This window comes from Natator depressus, chromosome 13, assembly GCF_965152275.1.
Source record: "Natator depressus isolate rNatDep1 chromosome 13, rNatDep2.hap1, whole genome shotgun sequence".
NCBI classification, from domain to species: domain Eukaryota; kingdom Metazoa; phylum Chordata; order Testudines; family Cheloniidae; genus Natator; species Natator depressus.
Window position 1 is genome coordinate 33,993,817 of NC_134246.1, and position 11,042 is coordinate 34,004,858.

Consider the following 11,042-nt stretch of genomic DNA (forward strand, 5'->3'; position numbering starts at 1 on the left):
AATGGGGATCACAATTGATCCTGGGGCACTAGACATCCAGGAGGTTGTTTTTTTTGCGCTGGGGACTCTGGAAGCCGTGCTAGCCGAGCGCTCGCCATGGTAGGTCACTCTGCTGTCGGGGTCCTCACCGTGGACTCGGACGCCTGGCTTGAGCCCCCCCCGGTTCCTGGATCTCGTGCCGGGTGCCTCGTGCGGAGGGCGGATCCAGGAGGGGGCAGGGACAGAGCCGGGGAGCCCCAGCCATGGAAGTGTTCGTGGGGAGTGAAAGCAGCAGGACTCCCTGGCTCCCGCCCCAGGCCTGGCCACCCTGCTCTAGAGGGTCCTGTTGTAGTGCACGGGCAGCCTCCCGACACACGCCACACGGATCCGACGGGTGCTGCTGCCCCCTCGGTAGGTGCAGGGCGGGCGGGTTGACCCCCTAGCCAGCCGGCAGGTGGTGATGCGATAGCGGTTGTTGCTGTTGTGCAGGTTGCGGCCGGCGCGCCGGCCCGCCCGGCCGCAGATGTCCTGGAGCTGTCTGGCGGGGGCATGGACGAAGGTGTTGGTGCGTTTGCAGGGGCTGGCCATGCCCCGGCGCCGCATCATCATGTTGCAGTAGGTCCGGTCATCCCGAGCCCTGGTCTTGGGGTTGTCAACGTGCTGCCTCAGGAACTGCGAGTAGCTGGCTCCTTGGCCGAGCTGGGCCAGCCAGCCAGCCAGCAGCACCAGGGCCAGCAGCAGCATTGGGTGGGGTCCCTTCACAGCCATCGCTGCACCTGGCCCGGCGTCTACCTGCAGAGGAGAGGGAGGGGGACATAGGAAGGTGGGACTCGAAAGGATAGCCGGGGTCTCTGTCGCAGGCTACCCACTGTACCATCCTCATTGTAATGGATCAAGTGCCATCTCCAAACCAGTTAGATCATTCGCCCCCGGGCTGTCCCTTAACCCCCTCCCCTGCTGCTTAGAACCCGTCTCATTTCCAGCCAATGGTGCTTCATGGCCAGTTTCTACCCATTTGCTCTCGTGCCAGCATTGTCCTTTAGCTGCAATAGCTCCTCTCCCTGCCTGGTATTCTCCACCCCCCGCCCCCAATGTATTCTAGTTTCCTCTCAGAAGATTGGCCCTCTGCTCTGCTGAGCATCCTAGCAGCCCTGCTCTTGCTCCAGTCTGAAGTCTTCTCTCTTGAACAAGGGTGACCAGAATTGTCAGTGGGATTCCAGACGAGGTCTCACTGGTGCCGTGTACAATGGCATTAATACTTCCCTACCTTTCGTGGAAATGCCTCACCGGATACGTCCTGGGATCGCGTTTGCCTTGCTTGCAGCTGCATCACACTGGTGGCTCATAGTCCTGTTGTGATCAACCCATGCACCCGGGTCTTTCTCCTCCTCTCTCATTTCCAAATGATGAGCCCCCCGCTTATGGCAGAAATTCTTGTTAGTCCCTACGTGCATGACCGTGCACTTTGTACCATTGAACTTCATCCCCTTTCCGTCACTCCATTCCTCCAGGTCATCCAGGTCTTCCATTAGGATATTCCAGTCTCCTCTTCGCTGACTTTGTGTCATCAGCCAATTTCAGTAGCACACCCCTGCTTTCTGTGCCAATGAAAATATTAACTAAGATTGGTCCCAAGGCCAATCCTTGAGGAGCTCCTCCAACCTAATCTTTCCCCTTTCAGCACAGCCCTTGTCATCTCCCCTTCAGCCTGTTCCTTACCCACCCTACAGTTTTGTACTGAGCCCCAACTTTGCTAGTTTAGTTAATAATTTCCCAGGTGACACCATGTCAAATGCTTTACTGATGTCCAGACAGATTGGATCTGCCGCATTTCCCTGGTCTAGTGAATCAGTTTTCTTCTCAAAGAAAGACATCAAGTTAGTCTGGACCGAGCTACATTTGATAAACCCATGTTGTGTTACATCCCTTTTTCCTTTCACCTCCGTGTCTTTAATGATTGTTTCCTTCAAAATTTGTTCTAAAGCCTTCCATGCTCCTGAGGTCAGACTAATGGGCTGGGAGCTGCCTGGATCACTTTTCTCCCTTTCTTAAATAAGGGGGGCACATTTACTGATCTCCAGTCATACAGCATCACCCCAGATTTGGTAGATTTATTAAAAATCCTTGCTACTGGACTTGTAATCTTACGTGCCAGTGTTCTGGGATGGAGATTACCCAGTCCCCCCAACCTGAGTGTCTTAAACTCTATGAGTTTTGCTTCCACAGGAGATACACTCATACACTCATTCCCATCAGCCATCCTGGCTGCGTCCGCATCATCATCCTTACTGAAAACTGAGGCAAAGTATTCCTTTGGTTTGGGGCCATCCCTGGATTGTTCCTAACCTTGACATCCCCCTCTTCATCCACCCTCCCTGCAGAGCAGTCCCACATCTTCTCTTCTCGTTCTCTTTTTATGGATGTGGCTGAAGAACTGGCTACTAGCTGTTTTCATTGCGAGTGTAACTCATCCAGCCTTTTGGCAATTCTCTCTATCCCTGCATCCCCTTAAATACCAGTGTTCCAGCTATTCCACCGTGGTTCTGTTATTCCTAGAGTATCCGGTCTCACCTCCTGCACCACTCGGTCCAGTGCTTCCCCCCAGGCCCCTCCCATTCACATTGCGGCTGTTTCTCTCTGCCCTCGCCCGGTATTCTAGCCATATTGGGCACTGTCCCTCGGTTGCCTGTGTTCCTGCCCTCTGGGGTTCTTTACTAGAGCCTCATCTGCCTGATTTTCCTCTCCCTGTGTAATAAAACCGGGAGACGTGTCTCTATGTCCTAGTTTAACACTCTCTATCAATCAAGGCGAGAGGAGATGGAGACAACGTGAGCTGGGAACCTGCTTCCACCATTCATGGTACCAAAGCTGCTCCAGTTCCCATCACCCCCTCACACACCCCAGTGCCCCTCTTTGGCCCCATCCCCAGTCCACTCCACATGGCTCCATTCCCATCGCCCTGTCACTCTGACCTTCTCATCAACTCTGCTCTCCCGGTGTCTTCACCCCCAGCTGGGGAGATGGACCCAGCTGCCGATGGAGCAGAGAGTCCCCTGAATCTCCTGCTGCTCCTGGCTCCATTATATTGGCCCCAGCAGGGCAGGGCAGAGTGGGGTGGAGTGGGGGCAGCTGACTGGGCAGCACATGTGTCTACATGGCAGCGAGGAGCCATCAGGAGGGGTGTTAAACAATCCCCCGCCTTCACTGACTGGTCTTATTGTCCTGGCCCAGGAGCCAGAACAGGCTGCAAGTACTCCAAGGTCTTGTAACCTGCCCCGAACACCTGGGTTCTCTCCACGCAGCTTGGCAGCTCCAGGTGGGACTGGAGCCAGCTTGATCTGTGTTGCCTGGCCAGGGACCAGCGGCTCAGGGTTTATGGGCAGCAGGACTGGGTGAATTGCACTGAGCAGGGAAGGTCTGGCTGGCTCAGAGGGGCCTTTGATGGGGGAACATGAAAGCGACGGGGCTGGGGCATTTATGGGGGCAGAGAGGAATAGGCTGTTGGCTGAGCACCTGATAGGTGTGGGAGCATCTTGGACACTTGAAATCCAGCTCCTGAGGATGGGCCATCCAGCCTCCCACTGACAGGGAACGTTCACAGTGTGGCTAATGTTAGCCCAGCTACAGTCAGCCTTGAAAGAGAGACCATTGCCTAACAGTGAGGGGAGTTCAATGCTGGTACAGCGTCCCCGGGGACACACCAGCTGGGGGAGTCTTTATGACACAAGATGATGTCTTTCAAACAGATCCAGCTGCTGGGAGAAATTTGCCAGGGGTCAGGCTGGGTGATTGTGGGGTCCCGTCTGGCTTTGAAATCTGAGAACCTCAGTCTCTCTGTTCAGCCTCTTCTGTTATGGGCCATGGGGAGAACAGCACCTCTGCATTGCCCCAACATCCTCACTCACAGCACATAACACTCACAGCACTGCTGTAGGATCACGACTATCATCCAATCTCAGGCTTCAGGGCTTCAGCTTGCAGGGGTCAGCAAGGCTAGGTGTATTCTGGGGATTTAAGTGCGTGTGTTGGGGGGGATGAGGAGGGGGGCCCATCTTCTTCTGAAGCATCAGGGATTGGCCACAGCTGGAGAAAGGACCTCGGACGGTGTGGTCCAGAGACTTCTGACTGGCTGGTGGGTTTTGCTCCCATGCACAGGGTCCGACCAATGGCCAGCTTTGGGTTAGGGAAGGAATCTCCCCCTGTGGGGGATGACATCTGGGCATGTCTCAGTTAATCAATTCCCTGCCACGCGGGGTCCCCTTGGTCTCCTCCTGGTTCACAACACTTCAGTCTCCCAAGGATGAGAATGTTTTCCTCTCATTAAAGTCTTTAGCTTCAATGCAGGGGCACCTGGCTGACGTTTAACAGCCTGTGCTGTACAGGAGGTCAGACGAGGTGATCTAATGGCCCCCCCCGGATTTAAACCCTGCAGAACTGTGAATCTCTGCCGGTCTAACTCTCCATTTGGGCAATATTATTCCCAAATGAGTCTGCCTTTTTCTGGCTTCTCAGGCCCCATCTGGGCTTGGACGAGCACAGAGGTGGAAGCGCAGAGGGGCTTAAAGCAAAACAGCATGATACCGGGCGCAAGCTACCAATGTGTGCTTTAGTTAGGCTTGAGAAAACGCAATATTTATTTGTCTGTAATGTTGACAGATAATCTCAATGTTTATTTGTAAGCAAATTTTCTATATTTATTTAAATTTTCACAGTTGCCTAAAATTATGGATTTTATTTTTATCCATTTCCATTTCTCCAGTTGTGGGAAATTAGGTGGGGTCAGACATTCAGTTTGGGGGTGGGGGTGGAGGTCAGACAATAATTGTTTAATGCCAGAAGTCACTGCGATTCAAAAAGCTCAAATTTATCACCATTTAAACACAAATTGGCAGAATCACATGTGAAAATGTACAGAGTAAATCTCCTTAAATCAAACACCAATAAGGTCTCAAGCTGCATTTTTCTGACTTTTACTGGTTTGTACATTTTGATTGTTGTTGATGGCTGGAAGTTGAAGCTAGACAAATTCAGCCTGGAAATAAGGGGTACATTTTTAGCGGGCAGGGTAATTAATCAGTGTAACGATTTACCCAGGGTCGTGGTGGATTCTCCATCGCTGACGATTTTTCAATCAAGATGGGATGTTTTTCTCAAAGCTCTGCTGTAGGGATTATTGTGAGGCAGATCTCTGGGCTTGGCTATAGAGGGGATCAGACTGGAAGATCACAATGGTCCCTTCCGGCCTTGGGATCAACACCTGCCCCCAGCCTTCTGGTGTGTCTCTCTTCCATGGGGAAACAGCCACTTTGCTCCTTGAGACATTCTGTCTCCAGTCTGTAGGGGTGGGATTGGACAGCCCCCCACCCCGGAGAGACGGGTGTGTTAAGCTACTGCCTTAGCCCACTCCGCCAGCTGCAGCAGGTTCTCGGGGCTACCTCCTGGTGGTCTCTCCTTCCCCAGCCCCTCTCCCTGGCACCTCCAGCTGCAGCACTGACCCCAGAGGAGTTTGCTACTGGGGGAGCCCAGCTCCTGCTCTCCATTTCAATGCGCATGCCCCCCCACAGCAGGGCATCCCTGAGACACCACGGGGTGGGAGTGCAAAGAGGGGCTCAGCCGAAACACAGGCGGCTGTGGTTGTAAGGGGGACAGCAGGAGATAAGGGCGGTGCTTGCAACTCCTCCCAGTTTCCAGTACCGGGTTTACAATGGTGCCAAGGGGGCCGTGGCACCAGGCCCACACTCAAAAGGGGCCCCAGCACCCAGACTGGGGCCCACCCTCCTACTCCATCCCAAAGCCCCGTTTCTGCTCGGCTTCTTCCCCCGAGACCACACCCACTGCTTGGTCCTCTCTGCCCCCTCCCCCCCCTCACCCCCTGCATACTCCTCTCCATCCCCTCCCTTCATGCAGGGCCTCAGGGGGAAGAAGCCGAGTGGGGGCAGGGCCTTGGGGCAGATGATGGGCAGGGCCTCAGGGGGAAGAGGCCAAGCAAGGGTGGAGTCGTGGGGCGTGGGCCTCGACCTCGTGGGGCGTGGAGTGTGGGGCAGGGCCATGCCAGCTTGGCATCATCCATAAATGTTATCAGCACACTCTCCGCTCCATTACCCCAGTCATTAATGAAAATATTGCCTAGCACCAGACCCAGGACTGACCCCTGCTGGTTACGCCCTCCCAGTTGGACAGTGACCCATTGATAACTGCCCTTTCAGTCAGGTCTTCCCACCAGGTGTGCACTCGCTTTATAGGAATTACATCTAGACCCAATTTCCCTTGTTTGCTTGGGAGAACGTCATGCGGGACTGTGTCCCAAGCCTGACTTAAATACTTATTAAAAGCAGGTGTGGGGGGTCCCTTCTAGCCCTATGGAGACTTGAGGTGGAAGCAGAGGTGCCATAAATCTCAGACACTCTCATTCCCAGAGCGCCTTTCCTGACACATACCCCTGGAACCAGCTTAGCTGGGACCAGATGACACTTGGCGTTCCAGAGCCAGAAGGAACTGAACCCTTTCCCCCAACCCCACTGGTGCCCTCTAAGGGGAAAAGCCCCCCTAACTCATTCTTTGGCCCCCTGAACCACACGTCCAACAGACAAGGGGTTGGACCGGAACCAGCGCCCACTAGAGAGCCAAACACCTGTATCTGATGCCCCAACACCTCCTAGCCCTGCTGTCTGCAGAACTTGGAGGAGACTAGACAGGTGGGGATGGAGGAAGAGACACAGAGAGAGAGAGAGACAGAGGGCAGACTAGTTACGCTGCATCACCTTCCAAGCCAGGCTGCATTTGCTGTGCTTTATTGAAGGAAATAGCAAGAAAATCCAGGTTATAACAGCACCTGGGGGACACCTGGAAGCAATCGTCTCCCCACAGCACGTCCACAGGACAAAGACTGAAAAAGCACTGTAATGCACTATGCCTGAGAGTGGGGGTGGGTTATGGGCAGCTATACTGTATAATGGGTACTAGGGGCAACAGAGGGTGGGGGTGGGGAAGGGGAAGGGGCGGCTATACTGTATAATGGGCAGTAGGGGCAGCAGAGGGCGGGGGTGGGGAAGGGGTGGCTATACTGTATCATGGGCACTAGGGCAGCAGAGGGCGGGGGTGGGGAAGGGGCGGCTATACTGTATCATGGGCACTAGGGATAGCAGAGGGTGGGGGTGGGGAAGGGGTGGCTATACTGTATCATGGGCACTAGGGGCAGCAGAGGGCGGGGGTGGGAAGGGGTGGCTATACTGTATCATGGGCACTAGGGGGCAGCAGAGGGCGGGGGTGGGGAAGGGGTGGCTATACTGTATCATGGGCACTAGGGGGCAGCAGAGGGCGGGGGTGGGGAAGGGGTGGCTATACTGTATCATGGGCACTAGGGCAGCAGAGGGCGGGGGTGGGGAAGAGGCGGCTATACTGTATAATGGGCACTAGGGCAGCAGAGGGCGGGGGTGGGAAGGGGTAGCTATACTGTATCATGGGCACTAGGGCAGCAGAGGGCGGGGGTGGGGAAGGGGCGGCTATACTGTATCATGGGCACTAGGGCAGCAGAGGGCGGGGGTGGGAAGGGGCGGCTGTACTGTATAATGGGCACTGGGGGCAGCAGAGGGTGGGGGTGGGGAAGGGGCGGCTATACTGTATCATGGGCACTGGGGGCAGCAGAGGGTGGGGGAGGGGGAAGGGGTGGCTATACTGTATAATGGGCACTAGGGGGCAGCAGAGGGCGGGGGTGGGAAGGGGCGGCTATACTGTATCATGGGCACTAGGGGCAGCAGAGGGCGGGGGTGGGAAGGGGTGGCTATACTGTATCATGGGCACTGGGGGGAAGCAGAGGGCGGGGGAGGGGGAAGGGGTGGCTATACTGTATCATGGGCACTAGGGGCAGCAGAGGGCGGGGGAGGGGGAAGGGGCGGCTATACTGTATAATGGGCACTAGGGGGCAGCAGAGGGCGGGGGTGGGAAGGGGCGGCTATACTGTATCATGGGCACTAGGGGCAGCAGAGGGCGGGGGAGGGGGAAGGGGCGGCTATACTGTATCATGGGCACTGGGGCATCAGTGGAACAGGGTCTGGGGGGACTGACAGTGCTGTGCAATGGGCCCAAGCTATATCGCTCTGTCGTAGTGCACAGGGAGCCCCCCATCACAGGCGATGCGGATGCGTTGGGTGCTGGTGCCCCCGTTGTAGTTGCAGGGCGGTCTCTGTGATCCCCCCTGCAGCCGGCAGGTGGTGAGGGCGAAGGAGGCTGTGCTGTCTCGCAGGTTCCCACCCGCCGGGGCCCCCCCAGGGCCGCAGATGGTGGTGATGCTGGCGGCGCTGGCGTGGACGAAGGTGTTGGTGAACTTGCAGACTGGCGAGGTCATGCCCCTGCGCTGCATCATCTGGTTGCAGTAGGTCCTGGCATCCGGGGCGGCAGTCCTTGGGTAATCGACGTGCTGCCTCAAGAACTTCTCGTAGCGCGTCTCCCCCCTGGCCAGAGCCAGGCACGTGGCCAGCAAGACTGGCAGCAGTGTTGGGTGGGGTCCTCTCTGGGCCATGATACCTCTGCTGCTGGCTCGCCCTGCAGTGGGGAGGAAATGGAGGAATGGACAAGGGAGAGGGGACCTGTTTGCACCATGGAACCTGCAGTCACTCATCCCCTCCAGGCCCCCTGCCCCGCTGGGGAGCTCCTTGCAGATTGCAGGCTAAGGCTGCCAGGCAGGCAGTCGCTTCGTGCCAAACTCCAAAACCTTATTGGCAGAGCATTAAAGTTACCCGGAATTGCCTCAGCCTCTGCCAGAATGTCAAATGCTCCTGCAACCACTAATTAAGGAATTAAGTGGAGCACACCAGCTCCGCCCCACAACCTCACTCAAAGAGGGCAGAGTTAAAGGTACAGGGCTGGGCTGCATTTACTAGGTTCCAGAAATTTGAGGGCTTTTCTTTTTCTTTCTTTCTTTCTTTCTTTCTTTCTTTCTTTCTTTCTTTCTTTTCCCATATCTATCTATCTATCTATCTATCTATCTAGCTGAAGACACCCTTCCCAGCAGCCTGGTTCTGTGATATTGCCCTTCTCCATGGATTAAGGCAGCTCTCTCTTTTTGCCACGTGGATTCTGATTGGCTAGTGGCCAGTGGAGACTAAGAGAAGAGGGATTCCCACATTAGACCAGCTTGAGGGTCCAGCTAGCTCAGTATCTCCTCCCAACCTGTGGCCAATACCACCTGCTTCAGAGGAAGACCTCTGCCCTCTCCTCTCTCTTCTCCCCCACCTCTCATAGACTTTACAGTCAGAAGGGACCATCATGATCTCTGCACATTGCAGTCTGACCTGCAGGCCACAGAACCTCACCCACCCACCCCTGTGATAGACCCCAAATTTCCAACTGAGTTACTGACGTCCTCAAATCATGGCTTAAAAACTTCAGGTTCCAGAGAATCCTCCATTTACACTAGTTTAACCCCTCAAGTGACTCATGCCCCATCCCCCTGCGGTTCTGACCTTGTCACAGACTCTCTGACCTTCTCAGCTCCCAGTGCCTTCGCCCGAGCCTGAGAGATGGACCCAGTCGCTCACAGAGCTGAGAGTTCCCTGAGCCTGCAGCTATCCAGGTTCTGTTATACAGCCGCGGCCAGGTGGGGTTGGAGGAGCAGCACCTCTGGCTACGTGGCGGCACGGACCCAAGGCATCCGGGAGCAGCAGGAAGAACCAGCTGGGTTGCAAACAATCTCATTCTTCCTGGCTTGGTCTCCCTGCCCTGACCTATGAGCTGGAACAAGTTGGAACTTCTCCAAGGTCCTTGTGTGGATAAGGTCGTGGTCACACTGGACTCCCGGCTCCTCTGATCAACCCATGACACCTGGGTTCGTTCCATACAGCCTGGCAGCACCAGGTGTGCTTGGAGCTAGCTCAAGCCTTGCTCTTCAGGGAGGAATGATTTGAGTATAAAAATATTTATGTTAAACAGGGAAATAATTAAGTTATCTGGCAGCTCTCAAGCCACTTCCTTAACAAATTCAGAAAGCCAGGAGCGACCTCTCTGAAGATTGTTGAGAAAACTCTATATGTTTACAGCCTGTCCAAGTATCATTTAAGTTTTAAAAGTCTTTTAAAAAAAAAAAAAGCTGAAATACTTTTAAATGGAAAAGAGGAAACTGAGTTTCAACTCCTGGTAAAAATGGCAGGGTAGCTCAGGTGATGAAATGAATACAAGACAGAGTTACAACTTTCACTTGAAAGAAGTTCTGAAAATTTCCTGCTCCAGAGACAAAAGCCATATAGCCGTCAAGTTGGAGAAGATGTACTGTTGCTAACACATTAGCAGGTTTAATAGATTCATAGATTCCCATGCCAGAAGGTACCATTGTGATCATCTAGTCTGTGAAGGGGTGTGCATACCCCGCACTAGGCAGGAGAGGGTTAATCCCACACTATGGGCGGAAGAAGTCCCACCCCTCTGACCATGCTGGGCATGCTCCAACAGCTGTGCTAGTGTAAAGGAGAGCAGCCCAGCTCAGTCTGGACTGACTGCCAAGGAGGAAGGATGCTTGGTGGAGGCTCCGGCCCAGGAGCCATTACAGCCCTTACATGCGGGAGCTGGAGATCGCGAGACTTAGACGGGAGACCTGTTGTCTACAGATGATTGGCGGGTGTTGGAATCTTAGGGAGTAACCTGCATCAAGGAACCCTGAGACCCTGACACCACATGGATGAGAGCTACAGGAAGCATAGCAGGAAGTGGCCCAGGGAAGTGGAGTGAGTAGTATTTCCCACCCATGGAAGGTCAGCGTGTTGCAGCTGAATTCCCCACTGACCCAGTGGTGGACCACTCTGCCACTATTAGGGCCCTAGGTCATGAAGTGGTGGAGTCAGGTGGGCCCAGGTCCCGCTATCCTGCCTGCCACACCCATTTTGGTAGAAGCCCCCCAGATCTGGCCACTAGGCCACACAACCCTGCACTCGAGGGCCACTGTATTGACCCCGGCCACTAGGCCATGCTGCCCTACACTCAAGGGCTGCTGTATTGTCTCTGGACATTGGGCCGCACTGTTGTGAGGCCCAGAACAGTCTGATAGACTGTAACCACGGTGTCACCACACCCAC

General features: G+C 54.8%; 2 protein-coding genes across 2 annotated transcripts; both read right to left on the minus strand.

The window, feature by feature from the left end:
- Nucleotides 1-312: 312 nt before the first annotated feature.
- LOC141997490 (ribonuclease-like) lies at nucleotides 313-1,289 on the minus strand. Its single transcript, XM_074969868.1, has 2 exons — nucleotides 1,267-1,289; nucleotides 313-771 (listed from the first exon to the last, which is right to left on the minus strand). Exon 2 carries the CDS (start codon nucleotides 745-747, stop codon nucleotides 313-315), a length of 435 nt encoding a protein of 144 aa, XP_074825969.1. The 5' UTR covers nucleotides 748-771; nucleotides 1,267-1,289.
- Nucleotides 1,290-7,986: 6,697 nt separating this feature from the next.
- Nucleotides 7,987-9,934, minus strand: LOC141997492 (ribonuclease). Its single transcript, XM_074969869.1, has 2 exons — nucleotides 9,441-9,934; nucleotides 7,987-8,520 (listed from the first exon to the last, which is right to left on the minus strand). The coding sequence occupies exon 2, from the start codon at nucleotides 8,495-8,497 to the stop codon at nucleotides 8,066-8,068; it is 432 nt and encodes a 143-aa protein (XP_074825970.1). The 5' UTR covers nucleotides 8,498-8,520; nucleotides 9,441-9,934; the 3' UTR covers nucleotides 7,987-8,065.
- Between the last annotated feature and the right edge of the window lie 1,108 nt (nucleotides 9,935-11,042).

What these genes read in the sequence shown, in the direction of transcription:
- LOC141997490 (XM_074969868.1), bottom strand. Translation starts at nt 747, where the DNA reads ATGGCTGTGAAGGGACCCCACCCAATGCTGCTGCTGGCCCTGGTGCTG.
- LOC141997492 (XM_074969869.1), bottom strand. Translation starts at nt 8,497, where the DNA reads ATGGCCCAGAGAGGACCCCACCCAACACTGCTGCCAGTCTTGCTGGCC.